General features: G+C 40.2%; 1 protein-coding gene across 14 annotated transcripts in view; it reads right to left on the bottom strand.

Annotated features, from left to right (window-relative positions):
* SAMD12 (sterile alpha motif domain containing 12) overlaps positions 1-21,309 on the bottom strand; it is a 372,850-nt gene that overhangs the window by 81,552 nt on the left and 269,989 nt on the right. For 2 of the 14 annotated variants that reach the window (XR_011996529.1, XR_011996534.1), the window contains exons 5-7: positions 12,694-12,843; positions 6,129-6,182; positions 1,801-5,082 (exon numbers count right to left, since the gene is read on the bottom strand). The exons of 5 other annotated variants lie outside the window; for them this stretch is intronic. Coding sequence is in view for 2 of the 9 variants with exons in the window: in XM_072734021.1 (XP_072590122.1) it covers positions 12,821-12,843 (23 nt within the window). In the remaining 7 variants the exon portion in view is untranslated. Of the gene's footprint in view, positions 1-1,800; positions 6,183-6,361; positions 9,928-11,331; positions 12,844-21,309 lie in introns of those variants that run through there. 7 more of the 14 variants (XR_011996530.1, XR_011996535.1, XR_011996528.1 and 4 more) reach the window with 5 other exon arrangements.

Here is a 21,309-nt window from a genome sequence, read left to right as displayed (position 1 = left end):
AAAAAAAAAAAGAAAAAAAGAAAATGACACTGTCACAGGATGTCATGAACTGACTGTCCTGAAGACCAAGCTCTGGCCTCTGAGCAGTAGTATTTTTCTGACCACAAAAATAACAATGGAAATGATGATAAGCAATGATAACAACAGTAACAATGATGCCAGCCTCTGTGCTCAAAGTTTTATAGATTGCATCTTTAGTTCTGAAAACAAGGCTGCAAGGTAGATGTTATCCTCATTTACAAATGCAAAAGTCAAGGATTAGGGACATTAAATAACATGCCAGAAATCACAGTTAGCGGCTAATAGTGCTGGAATAAAATTCCAAGTCGATGTGACAATAAAGATATTTTAGGCCATCCCTGCACAGCTGTCCATAATGACCTTCAGGAAGTCAGATCTTTTCAAAGTTATGAAAATTCAGATTTTGATGGCCTTGGACCTTCTTTCCCATCATTAGTTTTTCCTTCTGGAATTCAACTTATAAACATTGAGGACTGGGGCTCTAGGGCAGTGATTTCAGATTTCTTGTAGACCATCATGAACTACAATTAGTTCATAATAATTAGCAAGAAAAAATGTTTCTTAAAAAAATCATTCACTTAAAATTATTTTTAATTTTATAATAACTAGTATATAATTATAGCAGAACAGAGCTATTTAGTTAGGAATAAAGAACTTCAAAGATGAGAACTCATCTAGTGTTTATTTGCTCTGGGGTTCTAATTACTCTGAAAACTACCAAAACTTTGTATATGATTACTAACAGCATTCAATAGCAGCTTTGAGGGAAGCTGAACCAATCTTTTTCTTTCTTTTTCTTTTTGCTCCATTAACATGGTGGGAATAAATGACAAATGCTAAATGCCGTACATATTCACTATGTCATTATTACTCTCCTGCTCTGTTCCCACTTTAGGTTTCCTGTGTTAAAAAGTAACAAAACCAAACACATCTCCCTGGTCATTTTCCAAAGGAGACCAACCAAAGAACACCAGTGAGAAACACTAAACATGATATTGTTTTTCTGTAATATATTAGCAAATCCTGGTAGCTTCAATTTGGCTTCATTACATTTCCAATATATGCATGCATCGATTCATCTTCTTTTTTTCCCATAGTTAAGATTTATGTACTTTATTAATCACCTTGCGACAGCCATCTCAGCAGTTTCATTTAGCAGAGTAAACCAGTCAAACCTCATCAGACTTCTGGGGATGTCACATGGCAAACTCTGGATTCCTGGCAACTTGAATTACTCTTGCCAATATGAGATTTTTCAGAGTGATCCATCTTAGGGCCATCTAATATATCACATCTGACTCCGCTCTTTTCCTAATTGATAGGTTGAGAGAGACACCCGCTAGATCTCACAATTGTCCCCCTGAAGCTGCCTTGGGATAGAAGTGCCTTGGTGTCAATGGCAGGCAGTTAAGCATTCTGTTTTCCAAATGTAAGTTGACTGATATGAGGTGGGGGGCTATGTGACATTCATCGAGCCCACATTTTCCAAAGGGCTTTAATAAGCAATGGCAGCCTCCCACACATTCACCACATGCTCTGGTGGTCTAAAAATAGGATATCATCAGGTGTCATGGACCAGCCATTCATTACAGCATCCTAGCCTACAGTAGTACTAACCAGACTCAGAGGCTGTGGACACTTCCCTAAATTGTTGTCACCAATTCTAATTCTTAGACACACTGCATTAAAAAAAAAAAAAGTGTTATGACTTTTCCAATGTCTACTCTCCCTAAAGTTCTAAAAGAACACAGTTCTAAACATACTTTTGCATGACTCAAATAATTTTCACATAATCTTTATTAAGTCCCCAACAGCACATGTGAGTTACTGGCCAGCTTGTTTTGTGATACAGAGAGTATAGAATTGGATTCCAAGTGTAGCTATAATCAGAAAGAAGCAATCTTAACACACTTATTCATTTAAGAGAGGGGTTTTCTGAGCTCTTCCAGGTCTTACTTGATTATATGATCAAATAGGAAGGCTTGAGGGTGGCACTTTTTGTACTAAAGGACTCACATAGGGAAGATCCAATGATTTGCAAACTCTTACAGTGGAGCAGCTGAGTAGAAATTATGAACCTTATGTAACAGCATGGGACATGAGACCAAAAAAAATTTTTTTTTAAAATGACCAACTTGATATTAAGAAAATCTAATGAGAAACCCTAAGAAGAAAATGGGTTACCACAGTGCTATTTCTATGGTCTTTCAAATGCAGTTGCACTTCTAAAATTGGAATTAACAGTACTCAAAACTCCTCAGCCTCACTAGTTTATAAAATGGTGGTGTGGTTTAGCAAAGGGAGGGCTAGATGAAAAATTGGAAGATCTATATTTTAGCCTTGACCCTATACAAAACTGTATGGTCTGAGGCTGAGCCATTAAACCCACTATGCAATAAAGGGGCTGGAAGAGACAATGGCTTCCAACCAGTAGCCCTCAAAGGTGGCAGTGGGCCTTCTTGCCCTATTTTTGCTTCTCAGAAAAAGACTCACAGAAATCACACATTTACCCATAATAAGATTACACAGGATAATCAAAATGTCACATTTATTTGGTTTTTGCTTAAATTGTATTAACTGAAAGAGGTACCACTAGTTATTTCGTGCTAATCCATACTCTAATTGGAAGATCATGTTTTTACTTAGTGGGAAATCAAGTTAATTGGCACTTAATAGGCACAAATTGTAAAGGGAATCTTTCAAAAAGTAAAACTCACAGGCAAAAATAAGTTTTAAATGGGAACTTGGTGGTGGCCAGATTAGAAATGGTTTCACAAAAATCCCTTCCAGCTCAGGATTTCTATTACTCTGAATATATATATTTGGTCCTTTTCTTGTTGTCTTTTGACTTTTAATATAGGACAGTTCTTATTTATTAAACCCAGGACTTTACAACTTTTTCATTCAACTCTGTGTATATCTGCAGTGAGAGCATTTTAACCAAACCTCACAATTTCCTTGGCTTACATGCTCCTCGCTTCACTGGCCTAATTATTTTAATAAGCAGCTTAACTGAAATGCTGGCTTATATTTATATTTCAATTTAATTGTGTACAGTTCCTAGTATAATGAAAACCTTGAAAGTCTTTCCCTATTTGTGACACTGTTTTACTGAGTCTTTTTGTTAGGGACACTAACAAAGTAACTTCACTTTATCTCTAAGCATACATCTTTTATTTCCTTTTTTCCTCCATCTTTTTTTTTTCTTTTTTAAGATTAACAATGCAAAGAAAAGATCCCCACGTTCTATCATTTTAGCTGCCTAGATGAAGAGAAAAGAGAGTCCCCGTCCAGGCCTGCAGGATCACCTACGTCTCCTGGATTGAAATGAAAAACCAGTAGCACACCCTGGGTCAGCCATCCAGCTCAGGGGGCTTGAGTATTCCCACTCTATTCATTCTGATCATTAGCAAACAATTTTCTTAAAGGAGGAAAAAACAAGAAGTGGAAAAAAGAATGATCTGGAAAGTCACCTACTAATCATAGTCTCTGGGAAATGGAAAACAGAATTCCCCCTATGGTCTAATTATCCTTCGGTATCTTTAATGAAACCAAATCATAAGAGTTTCCAGCGTTTGGCTGATGTTTCAGAGGCCTGATTTTCACGTGTCCTTGGCTCTGAAAGAAAATATTCACTACCTTCCTGAAGTTTCCTTATTATCCTCTATTTCCATTTAGTTCCCAGAAAAATGTTTGTCACTTTTCTAACACGGAAGGAAAAAGCTGGAGGAAAATAAAAGATGTATGTAAACTGACATATGTTTTGCTTCTTGAAACTGTAATAGTGTGACTTAAGAATTTGTCATTGTGGAGCAGGTCAATATGCAGCAGCTGACTCTCTGATGATAACTCCTTAGGCACATAGCAATGGACCCTATGCGTGCCCCTGAATTACCAGGCAAACATGAATATATGTGTCTCTTTTCATCTATGCTCCTGCATGTGGGCCTATAAAAAAAAATGCTACAGAGTGATGTGTTAGAAACCCAATTCTATTGCCTACTATAAACTGTGGCATGCCAGAACCAGGGGATTTTGGTAAACCTAATAAAACACATTCTGGAATCCTTGGATCAAAAGCAGTATTTACAGATTCACACAAAAAAAATTGCAACAATACAGTAATAGCTACTTCTGTTCTGAAATACTGTTAGGCCAGGCTGGACTTTAATCTTTATTCCATTAAGAAACATAAAAACGTAAACCCTTGCAAATTGGGCAGTATTTTACTTATGCAGGGTTCATGACTCAGAAATGTGAAGCAGCATCTCAAGAACACACAGGTGCTAACAGCAGAGGCCTGCTGAACATTTTCTAGGTACCTTAAGGATTACCCAGACCCACTCTCCTTGTTTTACATGCAAGATGCTGAAATTTAGAGCTATAAGGTATTCAGACAAGGTAAAACAGTGGGTTTGAAGTGTTAAGGCTATGGATTTCTACACAGTCCAGTCTGAGATTCATGATAACTGGATGGAACGTAACTCTGACAGCTTCTTGTGGACCAGAAGAATGTCTGTTTTGCTCACCTTTAGCAGTAGCACATTCTAGTCATGTAATCAATATTTGTGAATGAAAAGCCAATACATAAAACTGAAAACAGAAAACATGTAAGTCAATTTACATTTGGGTTTTGAAATACATGTTCTCTTCAGCAGATTTATCTTAGGAAATTATATCTTTTTTAGGATTACCACAGCCAGTTTGCCTTTTTTTTTTTTTTTAACACTTTGATGAAAAAAATCAGAGCCAGATGTGTGCTGCTAGAAGCCAGCTGAAGATGTGAAATGCAAAATACAATATGCAGTCAAATCCTAGGTACCATCTGATGATAGTTCCTCCCCATAGGGCTCAGAGACCATTTCTTCAAGGAATCCCAACTCCTTCTACAACCACTTGGACTGGCATACTCAGGTCCTCACAACATGTGAGGTGTAGCAGGGAGAGGTGAGGGCTGGTGGTGGGGGATGGCAGGTCTTTCACTAGGTCTTCAGATAGAAGCTGGCTCTCTCCAAACACGCTCACCCTTGATTTCTTTGGCATTGAAGGCACATCTGAAAACTGATCGTAAACCCAAAACCAAAGTAAGATTCAGCACAACCTCCTCAGCTAAACAGAATGGGGCCCAGATTTGGGGCATCACACCATCCCGATCGGAGGGTAGCCAGCTTCTGTGTCAGACACATCTGCCTGTTAGATTAGGTAGGGAAATGCTCACTCAGCAATGAGGCATGAGCTGACATCTGGGGACACAAGCAGAGCCTGCTGTGCAATGTTGGAGAGAAAAGCTCTTCCTTCCAGACTGACAGCCAGGAATGCCATTTTCTTGTTCGATGAGTGCAAATCTTTTCATTTCTACCCCAAACCTCTGGAGCCCGGCTACACATCTTGACTCTTCCCCCCCCCCCCCCCCCCCCGAGCTGAGCAAGCTGAACAGACTGACACAAGCTTAACAAATACGACCCACTTCTGTGAGTGCCATTGTGGGCAAACGGAACGTAACATTAATTGTTTCACCGGCAGAAGGAGAGCTTCACAGGCTTGCTTCACTGGGAGAGCCGGGCGTGCTTCAAGCACCCTGATGCTCAGCTTAAATTACCAGTAGCTACATGGCAGGAGGGCCTGTTTCGGGAGGGTTTTTTTACACCATGACATTAATAATTTATGAATAGGCCAGTGCACAAAACTGTACTTGTACGAGGGCCCAATAGGTGGGGTAAATAGGAACTTATCTTCTTAATAAAGGCAGAAGGATGAAAAAGACAATAATAACATAACCCCTAGTCAGTAATATGCAAAATGTAAATATTGCCTTGTAGCTTCCATCACTAATTGGGGGGAACAAAGAAAAGACCCATGTAGGCTCATGGCACAAAAGGTGACACTTTGTACCTTCTCCTCCCATCTGCTCTCTGAGCAACAGGTTGGGTCTGGACGCATGCATCTGATTCAAGGTAGTTTTTATAATTGTTTAGGCTCATCCACTTGTGTGTTGTCACTAGAATTGTCAGCAACGTTTGGAGGGCAGGAGCTTTATTATGTGCTTATGTGGGAGAAAAAGAACCAGCTTTACTTTGCAGTTTTGACAGTTATAAAAAAGAAAATACTTTTTTTTTTTCTCCTTCCAATTGGAAACTGGGAAAACAGGGCATACAAGTCATCTAGACACAAAAGAAATGGAGTTTGTCCAGGTCAATTTTTGGCATATTGATCCATTTAGACGTCTCCATCAATTAGATACAACATAACATGAAATAAAAAGAGAATTAGATTCCTCTAATCAGCTGAATTACAAGACCAGCGCTCTAAATTATTGCTCTGTTGTTTGAGAAGCAAATTATTGGTGAAAGGATATTTTTATTTTATGCATTCATTTAATCTCTGTATTTATACACTTTTCTAATAGCTATCAGAAAATGCTATGATGCAAATACATGTTGCAATTCAATATCTATAGATTGCATTTTCATCATCCTAAATCTTTGAGATGCTTTGAAGCTCTGAAATAACCAATACTCCACTTATTGGAAAATAAAACCATGTCCAAACTACTCAAACCCCAAATATCAGCGGATAACAAAGATGCCTAATTCCACATATGAAAGTATCAGAAGCTAGAAACTCAATTTATTACTGTAAATCCAAAGTAATTTTTATTAAGTAAAAACCCGAGTAGGAAAATATATGTAAAATCCTAGCATGCAAAGGACTGCTTAGTAATAATAATGGTAACCCAGCTGTGGTGTATTGAGCATTTACCAAACAGTTCACAGCCAGGACGGGCAATAAGGGGACCCACTGAAATATAAGACCAAATTCTTGCTCTTCATGACCTCAAAATGCAGGTAATAAAAGGGAAGAAAGAGGAAAAGCAAGTGATCATAGCTGAGCATTTCCTATGGCCCAGACATTGAGCCAAGAGCTACCCATAGGCTTTATACTTGCGGTGGACCTATCAGGTAGGTGCTACTAAGCCCCTGTTGCTGGAAAAGGTCAGGGTATGCCTTCCTTCATCACACAGCAAAGAGCAGTGAGCCCTTTTCTCCAGCTGCATCTCTCAATGCTCTCCGCCCTCTCTCTGTGCTTCCCGATAATCATTTTTCTTCCATTTCTCCAATGCATAGTGCTCTTAGCTTTTGTCTTTGAACTTGTGTTCAAAATGTTCCCTCTGCCTTAACATCCAGTTCAAATATCCCTTCGCCAGAGAAGGCAGGCTTCCCTGAGCTCTCAGGCCAGGCAAACCTGTTATATGCCAGGCACTTAACAGCGTCTGTTATTCCCTACTGTTCTAGGAACATTTGATCACCTTCTGTCTCTCAGTAGACGGGAAGTTCCCTGGGGGCAGGGCCTGCAGCTCATCCTCCTCAGGCTTCTCTGGCATTCAGCCAAGTGCACAGCAAGGCTGACATTAGCCAGAGGGTGGATGAAGAGGCTCCCAGTGTGCATCTCCCCAACAAAAACAATAAATGAACAACTTCAAACTGATGAAAACTGCTCTGGGAAAGCCACGGACTACGATGAAGAAGCTCCAAAAATCCTGTGGAGCTCACCAACTGAAGGTGGTGACAGAGCAAAGTGCGTGAGGTGCTTTATCTGCAGCATCCCATCTCTGTACCTGAAGAGCTCCATACCAGAAGGGGGTCCCTGGGGTAGGGAGGGGATGGCACCACACAAGGCACAGGAGAACCCAGCTGATGGAGCTGCCTGGAGCTGTCACTGAGGGGAGCCCTGACTCAGGGGCCTGAATTGCCGTTGTGCCTTGCTCTTCAGGACCGGGACACTGTCAAACCTGCCATTTATAGGGACCAGAGCTGTTGCTGCACCATGGCTCCCCCTCCTCCCGAGCCTCTGGTCGGGGCTCTGAAGTGCCATCACCTGGCTATGCTGCTGTTGCTTTGAGCCCCACTCCCTGGGTCCAGGGTCTGAGCACTGATCCACTATCACTGGGCCTGAGCTGGTGCTGCTCTCTGCAACCTGCAGCCTGGGTCCTGATTCAGGGTTCTGTTGTTCAGTCACAAGGCCAGGCCACTGCTGTATAATGCTCTCTGGGTCCTGAGTCATAGATATCACTCATGATCACGGGAGCTGAGCTGCTGCTGCTCTGCATCGTGTCCCCTGAGGACTAATGTACAAGCCCTTCCAGTCCTAATGTACTCGCCCCCGCAGCCCCCTGTTATTTCTGGGCCTGTGCTGCTGCTGCATACTACTCCACCTCCCCTGGAGCCCAAGTCACTGCATGAGCCCCAAAACTCAGACATTGGTTCCAGGAGGAATAGGCACATGCCCATAGTCCAGACAGCAGCACCCACTGCAGCAAGCACACCTCCAGGACCCAGGAATTAAGGTCACTCCATGTGTCCCTGAGCCCAGAACCCCAGCTATGCTGCCCTCTTGAGTGCCAGCATGCCACACTTGGTGCCAAGAGGAATTCCCATGGCTAGAACATCGCCCTGAGGGAAAGGGAGAATGGGAAGATGCCAACAACCACTGCTACTGAGGCTCTCCAGAGCCCTAACTGCCACTGTGACCACAGGCATCTCCAGGATTCCTGCAGCTTTGGTCACTGAAGGCCCCCTAGTCTTTGCCAAAATTAACCTAAACTGATGGAGCTTCGTGGAGACTATGCCTCTGTGCTCTTCTTGAAACCAGAGATACTATACTCCACCTCACCAGTGCACTGTTGGCAAGAATCTATTTGGTACAGTAATTATAGGAAAAACTATGGTGGTACCTCAAAAAATCTAAAAGAGAACTATAATATGATCCAGCAGCCCTGCTCCTCGGAATATTATCTGAAGGAAATGAAATCAGTATCTTAAAGAGATACCTGCACTCCGTGCTCACTCCAGCATTATTCACAATCACTAGATATGGAAAGATGGATCCATTCACCCATCAACCAAGTGTCTGCTGATGGATGAATGGATAAAGATAAGTGTATAAGGTTGCACACAGTAGAATATTATTCATCTGTAAAAAGAAGGAAATTTTGCTATTTGTGACATGGCGAAACATGGATGGATCAGTAAGGCATTGTGCTAGTGAAATAAGCTAGCCAGAGAAACACAAAAACTGCATGGTATCACTTATGTGGAATCTAAACAAAAGCTGAACTCATATAAATAGTATAGAAGTAGATGCCAGTGACCAGGGGTGTGGAAATGGGAAGATGTAGATCAAAGGGTACAAACTTTCAATTATAAGATGAATAATTTCTGAGGACCTAATGTACAATACGGTGATTACAGTTAATAAGACTGTATTGTGCACTTGAAATTTGCTGAGAGACCTTAAGAGTTCTCCCCCAGCCCCAAAGAGTTACCTAGTGAGATGATGGGTATGCTAATTATCTTCATTTTGGCAATGTGCATCAAATCATCAGGCACACTTTAAATATATGCAGTTATACCTGTCAGTTATTCCTCGATAAAGCTGAAGAAAAATAGTGTAAGGCATATAGTAAGTACTTAAGACACACTGGTGGAGTGAATGACTTAACAGCTACTCCCTGATAGCGCCAAGGTTAGAACTGAAGCTTGTTTTCTTCAGTACCATTCAGCATTCATCATGTATTTCTCACCAGTATTATTCAAAAGATTTGGCCGTCATGTATTATCTTACAAAATAAGGTGAACAAAGTTTGGATCTTGGTGTCCAATTGTTAAGTGCTGGTTTGTTCATTCATTTATATTTTCATCGCATATTCATTTACTCAAGATACACTGTTTGGGGGGCACCTGGGTGGTTGTTGGTTGGGTGTCCAACTCTTGGTTTCAGCTCAGGTCATTATTTCAGGATTGTGAGATCAAGCCCTGTGTTAGGCTCCATGCTAAGCAGAGAGTCCACTTGAGATTCTCTCTCTTCCTCTCCCCCTCCTCCTGCTCTCTCTTTCTAAAATAAATAAATCTTAAAAAAAGAAAAGAAAAAGAAATATTGGTTGGCCACCTGGTCTGTATGCTAGGAACTCTCCTAGCTGTCTGGAATAGAACAGTGAATAAAACAGACAAAAATTATTAGGATGAATGACATTCTAGTAAAAAATATGCACAGTCTACAATCTTGATCCAATTTTTAAGTGTCTGGCATATATAAGCTATGTGTATAAGGTTGCATGACACATTGACATGCAGATTAATGGACAACTTTTAATTAATATATTTAATATGAAGACTAAGAAATGAGGTGTATGTAGTGAGAAGCCTTCCATAACAGATATATCCAAATGACTATGGTGCTTTACAAGAGCCAGGCATTTATTCTGCTCATGTTTTCATGGCTCCATAGACTTGTTTTTATGGATGGTTTAGGACCACAAAGAAAACTGAGGTTATCACCATGCAGTTGCTCTACCATTTGTCCCTAACCTGATGATGTAACTGATCCTAAGGATATCCAAAAGATTGTCACTCTGACTTTGATGGTCATTCAAAAACAGACTTATCCAAATGTTGAAGCCATGGTCGTGTCATGCTACAAGGATACCATCTTCTAAAGTGACTAATTTCTCCAGGACAGCATACATCAAATGTATGAGCTTTGGTACGTTCATTTAAAAGCCAAAAGAAGGAATATAAATGGCCAGTAAATCAGATAGGAAAGCAATTCAACCTTATCAGTAAAATAAATGCAAATTTAAATTGCATGTCATTTTAAAACCCAATTAGAAAATATTTAAAAAGAAAAAGAAATACCTATTTTGTAGAGGCTTTTATAGGAAAGGAACTGTTTCACATTCTCTATGGGAGGGCAAATTGTTAATACATTTTTAGAAGGGCAGCTTGTTCCATATGGGAATATCATATGAACTTTTTTTTTTTAAGTTCATATGAACTCTTCTTTAAAAGTGGCCATACCCTTTTTTTGAGGGCATAGTTGTGTTTTACTTGGGAAAAAATAATTTTCATATGTTTATTTTTAATCATAATAAGTAAAACACAGTACTTATAATAGAAAACAGTATTAATCTGTCCCTTTCTGTTCATCCTTGTAAACTTCTTGCCAGGCATAATCACTTTTAACCATTTTAGCTCTTTCTTGTGGTATTTACCTCAATTGTTCATATATTTCTACCAAGGGATTACCTTGCAAAGAATCTACCTTAGAAATATTACCAGGAATGGGTACAAAATTTAGGTACAGGGATGTTCATTCTGTTATTATTTATAATAAGAAAATCAAAAGCAACATTTGTATGGATTGTTTGAATAAATGATGGCCTAAACATACAACTGAATATTCAGTCACTTATATATAAATGGCATGGCAATAAATAAAAACACTTATAAATTCCATAAATGTATATGAGATTACCTTTGGGTAGAGGCTGGTATCAAAGATGAATTTTTGTTTGCGTACCTCTTTGTGTATTTCTCTTAATTTCTCTTCAGTTCAAAATTCTCTTCAATAAATGTGTGTTTTCTTATAATCAGAAAAATGGATACTGCTTTAAGATTGAATCTTTTCTGTAATCTTGAGACTTTGATTTCATGTCATATAGTGTGGGGCAGTTTGCAAGAAAAGGATTGAGGGGATGTGCATGTTTTCATAAGACATATTTGGGAGAAATCAGAAGACATATTTGGGAGAAATCATTGTTTTTGGTCCAATTCTGTGTGTGGGAAACATTATTAAGGGTGATGATACAGCATCTGCATAACAGAAAGAAAATATTTTCACAACAGTCTACTTTAGTCACGGAATGCAATGTTGGTGGAGGCCTACACAGGAGGACTGACAGATGAATGGGGTTCCAATGCTTAGCAGAAACACAAGGAGGAAAGTAGGCAAGACTGGGAGGTGCTAGAACAGCAACATGCACATCTAGGCAGGGTCCAGGGAAAGGGGGTGAGTTATATTCACAAAAAGCAGTATTAGCAACAGAATTAAGGAGTAGGGATTTTTCTGGATGGTCTCATGGTTTAGGACTGTGAAGAAAGATGTAGGTCGTCTGGGGCCTATTGACCTCACTCTGAGGATGCCTAAGGGGAAAATCTGCTTCATCAAGTTAGAATTAGAAATTCTGGGATGATCTCCTTGGCAGAACTAGGTAGGAGAGGAACAGAGGACAGAGTAAGGCACACCTGTCCTATAATGGACTTTGAGGAGGAAAGTGCATTGGTCTCATCTGACTTGAAGCAAAGGATTTGGGGGATGTAACCATTTTGAGAATGCAAGAATATAGGGGTTCCAGAAGCAGCAAGCAGAAAATTTCAGATGAAAGCTCACCCAAAATGTACTAAGGTAGATTTAGGAGATGTTCTGAAGGATTGGCAAAAATCTCTTTGTGGCCTACTGACTCGTGGCCTTAGGCTAAGTATGTATAAAAAATTTTAAATATATATATTTTTGGATTGGGAGAGTATATGGTAGATAATTAATCTCCACTCAAATTTACATAATAAAAGTGTCCTCAGGGATGCCTGGGTGGCTCAGTGGTTGAGCGCCTCCTTTCGGCCCAGGGTGTGATCCTGGAGTCCCAGGATCAAGTCCCGCATTGGGATCCCTGCATGGAGCCTGCTTCTCCCTTTGCCTGTGTCTCTGCCTCTCTCTGTGCCTCTCATGAATAAATATATAAATTAAAAAAAAAAGTGTCTTCAGAGTTGGGCATGGTTCATCTTGTGATCACATGAAAGTTATGTATATCAGGGTAAGTGAAGCAATATTGCCCCCAACCTCAGCGACTTCCTATAACAAAGGTGTATTCCTCTTTCACAGGACAGTTTTATGAGATGTAAGGCAGTTTTCCTCCATGGACAAACTCACAGATCCAGGTTCCTTCTATTTTGGCAGGCCACCATCTTTAATACATAGCCTCCACATTGCCTAGTAAAGGGGAGAGAGAGAGAGAGTGGAAGAATTTTGTGGCTAGATTTGGAAGTGTTATATGCATGCCTCTGGCTTGGACACAGTAATTTGCACCCCCCCCCCCACTTTACAACAAGTGCAGCTGGGAAATGCAGTGTTTCTGTGTGCTCCAAGAGAAATGGGATAGCAATGGTTCTCAACATGTGGCCCTGGATCAACACAATTAAACTTACCTGGGATCTTGTTAGAAAAGAAAGTTCATAGGCTCCACCACAGACTGACTGACTGAATCAGGGGGCTCAAAAGTGTTTCCACAAGCCCTTCAGGTGATTCTGATGTAATCAAAGTTGGAAAAGCATGGGGACAGGGGATTGTTTAGCCTCTCTCTTTTACGTGTTTTTTTATTAATGTGTAAATGCTGCAGATTACATCTAGAGAGTGCATGTTCATATAATTGTATATGCTTTTGAGCATTGATACACCTACTCTACTGGGAAGTAAACACACAGTTTCTACAATGTGCAGACTTAAACATAGCATACCAATTTTAAACTTAATGCAATACACAAAGATGTCGATAAGAACCAAATTGCATTTTTGAGCTTTCATATATGGAGTCAAGTAATTTTATACAGTTGTAAGCATTTATTTACTTAAAGGTTAAAAGGTTTAAAGATATCTAACCAAGGCTGAACCATCTGCAGAAAGTCAAAATAGACAAGCTTGAGTCGAAATGCTAAAGACAAATTAGAAGCAGGATCAAATAGACTGGCATGGGAATAAAACCCCAGGACAAAAATGACATAATCTTAAAGGGAAAGAAAAAAATTGGAAATGCAAAGAGTGAAATGTGGTAGGACCACTAGATATGAATAATTAGCAAGTTGCAATCATCATGGAGGACCTGTACCACGTGAAATGTGTTACAACTGTGAACAAAGCCAAGAGTAAAAGCATGAAATAAAAATATGAAAAACTTTGATGCAAGTGGTTCTCTTGACCCACTCACTGAAATACCTTCTATATTATTAAAATGCTTATTGGGGGTGTGTCATTCAAAGCTAAAAGCTACAGACTTAAAAGCAGCTCAGCCATTGTCCACCCTAAATGGACCCCAGCATGAATCAGTGACTAGCATTTAATTACAGACACCCAAGAAATGCTTCCAAAGCTGGAATACTGGACTCATTAAATGTTGTATCTTAAAACAATAAGACTATTCATTTGTTTAAAACAAACATATAAACTGGATTAATATTTCATTGACATTTTTAACATCTGCTAGAAAGGCATATGTCATGATGAATGTAGGTATTTTATTTCTAATCAGTTTATAAGTTATAAAAGTAACATAGGCTTGTGGACAAAAATGATCCATACAGATGGTTACAGAATAAAACGTAAACACTGTCCTCTTCCACATTTCTACGCTTCCCACACATAGCTACTGCCACTAGTTCCTTATGTTCTTCTTAGGCACAACTTCTACAGGTAGAGAGTCCCTGACCTGTATTTTAGGAATATCTCATTTAAAACAGGCATCTTAAAAAGCTGTCACAAATAAGGCAAAGACAAAACACTTAAAATAACAGTGGAAATTGAGAGAAAGAGCTCAAGCTAGGGCCAAGAATAAAGTAAGCATATACATACACAGATGCTGGAATGTTGTAAAGCTCGTCACAATACTTTCTAGTAACAGAGTTGAGCATTTTTGCTGGGGTAGATTAAAAGGGTAAGGAATCAAAGGGAAAGAAATTAAACCTGTATATTGTTCATGGAAGCCAGAGGAAGAAAATTTGGATGCCTTCCAGGGAAGAATGGGGACCATCCTCACTTGTTCGCTGTTCTTCAGTTTCTTAGCTCACATCTCAAATGTAAATGGTGGCTTCTTGAATCTGTAGCCACATCTATTCCTTTGCTTGTTAATTTATGGTAGATTTATTGTCTACTGTGTGACATTAGCTCTGATCTCAAAGAGTTTATAACAGAGATGGAGAAAACAAGATGAGCATACACGAAACATTTGGAGAATAGTCAAAGATGGTATATAAAAAAGATAAACTGAATATAATTAAGTGCCAGCCTGCATGGTGCCATGAGCAACACTTAATTAAATTCAGGCCATAATCCATGTCCTGGTTCTAAGAAAAGAGCCTCCTACAGTTTCGTATTTTCTACTGTAACCAATACCTGGAGTTCAGTCCAGTAATGTGATTTAACAATGACTATATTTCCATTCTCAAATGGGAAATCTGTTGTTCTCGAAATGTGTAATATGTTTATATGTGTGTACGTGTTGAAAAATACCTAGTTAGTTTCAGGGGAAGACAGGGTGGATTTGATTGCATTTAGTGATTGATTGTTCAGATTTAGTACCTCTGGGAAAAGATGTGATAGGATCATAAAATCTAGAGATAGAAGGCTGAGAAATCAGCAAGGTCAATCCCTTGCCTTCAGGTGGGATGGAACTCCTGACTGATCACCTAGCCAAAAAGTTACAGTGATATTCTTGTATGTATTTTCTTCTTGCATATATTGAATCAGAGTACAGCAAGGCATCTGGAATTGGAACATTATAAAGCCATATGTGAGGCTCACTAATACAAAATGCCTGGAAGGAAACTAAGTTAATACATATGGCTTTACATTTATAAATGAAGACTCATCCATCATCAAAGACCCAGAATGATCGCTGCCGTGACATAAAAAAGAACTTAAGAGAGATATCTGTTTTCATTTGTGTACCATCCCTTCAACACAAGTAACTATGAGAAAGACATGTGTGCATTTCCTAGACTTGATCTGGGGTATGCAATGCATTTTGCAAGGGGATTAAAGGGTCCGAGGTCTCTTAGACAAGACTATGCTATGCCAATTTCACATCAGAGACAACTTATGTTGTTGGAGTCTGCAGAAGAAGAGTACTTATGCATTATGCTAAGGCCATAAACAGTATTGGAGGTTCTTAAAAAAATTATAAGAGACAAAACAGCAGACAGCTCTGGAATGGAACCCTGTGGCTACACTCCAAATACTGCATGGTTTCCTTTTCTAGGAGAAAGAACATGCGGCTCAGACTCCATCACCTCACACATTTGATCAGAGAAGACGTTAACAAGAGAGCTTTTAAAAAATTGCATGATTAACAAAAGTGAAAGAGGAAACAGAATCCTCCCATAGTTTTCAATGTTTGTAGTATCTTCTTAGGATCTCAAAATCAAAGTTTCTTTCCTTTCCAGTTTTGACCTTTTCTATTTGGCAGACGTTATTTATTTATTTTTTTCCAGCCTGTGTTTCTAATGGAGCTTGAAATTAACATAGCTTTTTGTTTACTTCCTAATTTGTGTGCCGCCATCATCAATGTTGTCAGCACAGTTCTGGGAATAGGGTTTGTTTACTGCTTCTGTTGAGCAAGCAAATAGAGAATTACAGAAAAGACTGTTCTGCTCATCCCATCCCAGTTCAGATCCCCCCTCCATTCACAGAAACGGCCTTCATCAAGAAGTCAATGACCTTCTCAGGTACAAGCACCACCAACCATCTTTAAGTGCTTGTCCTCAGTGACATTTCTGGGCTGCTTTTGACATAGCAGAGGATAGCCTGACCCTTTCCATTCCTTGTTAACAGGTGACCCAGAAACAGAACCTTTCCCTAGGCATCTCCATTCTTCAAAGGATCCCTTGCAGGATTTCTGGGTTCTTGTCTCTTCTCCTACTCCTTTGTAAGGTTACCTATTTTTGAGTTTTTCAGATGCATGCTATTTCTCTATATATAGGTGACATCCGATTCTACCTGTATACCTCTGATACTGCCTTGCCTTTTCATTTGGACGTATGTTTGTGCTTCCTGTCCGTATCAAGTTCAGTTTGGGAAAGGGGGCAGTGAGATTTCTCTCCCCAGCAAGTGCAATTAAAATTTCACAATGAATCCTGGAAACAGGGTTTTATTTTTGTTTTTTAAACTCTTCATGCTCTTTTGATCCCACACTTCTGTCCAAGATTCAGCTTCTATGGCTTTATTGCCAACATTCACCTTTTCACAAAGGGTTCTACAATCAGTAAATATATTTGGGAGGCATGAGAACCCTCTTTATTTATGCTTTGATGTGACATGGTTTTGCTTTAAAAAACAAACTATTTAACTATTATTTTTCAACGTAAATTTCAGTGCCATTAAGTATGTTGACAATATTGTGCAACCATCACCACTATCCATTTCTGGAACTTTTTCAACATCCCAAATAGGAATCTGCACTCACTCAACAATTGCCTCCATTGTCTCCAAACCTCCAGCTGCAGGTAACCTCCAGTCCACTTTCTGGCTCCATGAATTTGCCTATTCTAAGTACCTCATATAAATGGAATCATATAATATTTGCTCTGTTGTGTCTGGATTGTTTCTATTGGCATAATGTTTCCAAGGTTCATCTATGTTCTAGTACTTGTCAGAATCACGTTCCTTTTGATGGCTGAACGACATCCTATCACATACACATCCTATTCTGCCTATTATGTATTGATATGATACACGTTTGGGTTGTTTCTAGTTTTTGCCAGTGTGAATAATGCTGTGAATGTGGATGTACAAGGATCAGTGTGAGCCCCTGCTTCTACCTCAAAAGAGGGGTAGGACCTTCTTTTGCTTTGCAAATTCTCAACTTCATCCAGAAATAATATCCAGCAAGGTCTCAATTATTCATTTGTCCTGATCCACAGCTTGGGTTTGGTTATTGCTCCCGTTACTTGTTGGGATTTCAGATCCATGCTTTACTCTTCTTGGCCTGCTGTTTGCATGGAACTACATTCCCCAGGCTCCTATGCCCTTTACCAGGCAGTTTTAACCAATGAGGCACTAAAAGGAGGCTGAGGGGGCAGAAGAAGAGAAAGGCCAGCATATTTCTTCCTCTATCACCTTGCTTCTGGTGGCACCCTGGGCATGGCTGCATCTTCTTCTGGCTCCAGCTCCCACGAGGATAGGTCACTGGGGTTCCAAGTGCTGCCAGGCAACCTTGACTTGCAAGCTCTCACTCCTCTTTTGTACCCCAGGGAAGGTAGATGTGCCCCAGGGAAGGCAGATGCTTCCTCTGGCTGCTAATCTCTGTATTGTCTCACTTTTACATCTGTGCTGCCAATTCCCGTCGTTAAGTTCCCTCTTCTAAATATAAATAGTGTGGTTCCTGGGTTCTTGACTGGAACTTGACTATTAACCATTCTATTGGGGAAAGATCTGAAATTTCTCAGGACGCAGAACCTATCTATAGCAGCGAATCCTAGCCGTCTCCAATGTACCATCCCCTCAATAGAAGATTTAGCTGCAATTCCATTTCCATGCCTCCCTGGCAGTTCTGTGTGACCATGGGAGCAAGTTCTGGCCAAAGTGATGTAATCAGATGTGCTGTGTGGCAAATTCTAAACCTTCTTTATAAGTGAGCTGCTCCATACTTTTTGGCCTACTGTTGGAGCATGGACACAACAACTGGAGTTCCACTGTGGAACAAGAGGGCAGGGGCCACATCCTGGGGAAAGCAGGACTCAAAGCTAGAAGAATAGCTTGAGTCCTTGAGAACCCTGTGGAGTAAAACCACCACCACAGCCCTGCTCTGTCTACCTCTGCAATTTAACATGAGAAGCAAATAAAATTCTCTTTTGTCTAAGCCGCTGCTATTTTGAGTCTCTGTTTGTTTACCGCAGCCAATCTGAATCCTTACAAATCAAAACCTATATCATGAGCTTGATTTCTGTCCCACACCGCTGATGAATTTTCCTCTGCCTTTTCTTACTAAAGCAAGGTCCTTGATCCTACGGTCTTACTCTAAGTTTTGGACACCTCCTGTTTATACTGGGAATTGACCTATTATTTACAAAGCTTTCAAAAAGCTTTATTCCCTTTAACAGCTTCTGCTTTGCTTATTAAATTTTCTCTGAAAGGGTCGTGTGTGGGGGAATCCAACTCCTCACCCAGCCCATATCCAACCTAGAAAATGATTAGGGCCTTGGATGTTAGAGAATTTTTAATTAAAAGCTTGGGAACATTGTTCCTCAAGCATTAATAAAACCAGTAAAATGGAGAATCAGCACAGCCTAACACCACAAGACAGACCGTTAGTGTCCTGGTCTGATGGCCCCTCTTCACAGAGCTGATGGGCTGTAACTGTACCTAATAGCTGCCAAGCACAGATAAATCTCACCTACACTTTACCCAAGTGGGCATCAATTAGAAATATGGACGTCTAGGATGATGGCTCTCAAACTTTATTGTGCATAAAAATCACTTGGGGGAACTTGTCTGAAATGAGGATACCCACCCTTCTGCTTGTGATTTAGATGGTCTGAAGCAGGGGCCACAAACCTGTCTGTTAAAAAGGACCCCAGGTGCCTCTAAAGCACATGGTCTATGGACCACGCCATGTGCGATGCTGCTCCTGAGGAACTCCTGAAGTCCTATAAAACAGCCACAAGTGGGGAGTGCTGTCATCTGCTGGGGGAGGGGCTGGAGAACATTAATTGACATCTATTATGTTCCAGGGGCTCTGCTAGGAATTTTCCAGGCATCATCTTAGTTTATGCTTATGAGAACATGCGTAACTATTAATGACTATTATTATTTCCTTGCTGTACAAGAGGCAACCTGAGGCTCAGAGAGATGAAGCAACTTGCCTAAAGTTGCAAAGTGGCTTCACAGCTGGGCATGTGTGTGCTGGATATATCCTATGTATTCCTCTAGTTTTGCTCTGTGCCTCTCCCTATACTCTGTATTCCTAGACACTGACCTGTAGTAACTGCATCCCAGGGTCCTCTGCCCTCCAGTTGGGTTGGGTCCTGCCAGTGGGAGATGCTGGGAGAGGACTAGGGGGAGGGAGGATTGATTCCCCAGCATCACTCACTGCAGGTCATACCATAGTTCTTATCAGTGGCTCTTGCTACCTGATTGTCTCTTTCCATGCTCCTGTAACTATTCCCTCTTCTTGCCCCTTCAGGTCTAAGGCTGATAACTGGTGTCCTTCCTCTTCTACCTAGGATGAAGTAGGATGCTGACCTTTTTTTTCACAGCTTGCCCAAAACTTTGTAAATACAATTATTTCTTTATTAAATTCACTTCCAAATCACCCCATTTGAATGTTTCATCTGTTTCCTGCCAGGAATCTGACTGATACAGTTTGCTTGGCTCCAAAGTCTTCCTCTTCCCCCTGTTCTATACTGCCTATATCATTCCCCTGGTGATGATGGAGGATGGTGGTGCTGGTGCTGCTGGTGGTGGTGGTGGTGGTGATGATGATGATGATGATGATGATGATGATGATGAAGCCAGCAACAATGACCACACCTGCTGAGCACTTACATACAAGTTGTGCTGAGTGCTTCACATGGACATTCTTATTTATTTTCCACAAGTACCCTAGGTATTAGGCCCTGTTTTACCTCCATTGTATAGAGGAGGAAAATGAAGACCAGTATGATTAAGTAGTAGAATCCAGGGGAGCTACTAAGGGGTGGTGCTGAGGTACATGGGCAGTACTTACTCCTTCTACCAGTGTCACTGCCATCATGTTACTTCCCTGGCTAAATATGTGTGAATAAAATTCATAAAAATAAAGATGTTGAATGAAAAGCCAAGATCACTTACTTTTTAGGCTTGAATTTGAAAAAAAAAATGCATTTCATTCCAAAAAGGAATATGGTGTTCTGTAATAGTTTTCTTCTCTTGAGCACAACTCAGTTCAGACCTTTCCACAGCCCATGTGGCAGGTTCTGATGGCTGCCTAACACCTTCCAGTCTCTCCCTGTATTCCTTGGCATACTGCTTATCATGGTGCTACATAAATGTGCCTAGAATGTATTCTGAATATGGTCACATCTCTGGAAATTATCAATATAATTCAAGGATTACTGCTAAAATAAACCAGAATTCTAGGATAAGATCTTTTTCGACTCCCAAATCATTTTTCTAGCCTTGAGTGCAATTATTCCCCTATATAACCAGAAGTCTATAAGATCAAACTGTATTCATGATTAAGCCACAGTCTTTGAATATGTCTATGCTCAAAACATATGGGTCTTTACTTATGGGGTTCTCATTGCTTGGAATTCTACTACCTCTCAAAAATTCCAAAGAGACATCCCTTGTCACCTTTATTTAGCTCTTGGGTCTCTGATGACATTACTTCCATATTTATTGTCTGGCTCATGCTTAAGGAAACTAATTCTGCTCTTACCTGCTAAGCCCCTTCTATGCTCCTGACACTCAGTATAGCCCTGCATCCATGGAACAAAACAGATTTATTCCCTGCACTCATAGAATTTACTTTCTGGTGGCAGGGACCACTGGAGGTACTAGAAGAATAATTTTTGAAGGAAAGAAATCTTTGAGGCTTCTCCTGCCTTCCTTAAGGAAAAGTGAATCTCCATACTCCAGATGTTTGTTGTCACTTCCAGGAATATGGATGGGAGGAAGCACTACCATTTTGTCTAAGCTATTTCTTCTGTT

Source organism: Vulpes vulpes, chromosome 13 (genome assembly GCF_048418805.1).
Source record: "Vulpes vulpes isolate BD-2025 chromosome 13, VulVul3, whole genome shotgun sequence".
NCBI classification, from domain to species: Eukaryota; Metazoa; Chordata; class Mammalia; order Carnivora; family Canidae; genus Vulpes; species Vulpes vulpes.
The sequence above is the reverse complement of the archived record's forward strand: the minus strand, read 5'-3'. Positions and strand labels throughout refer to the sequence as shown.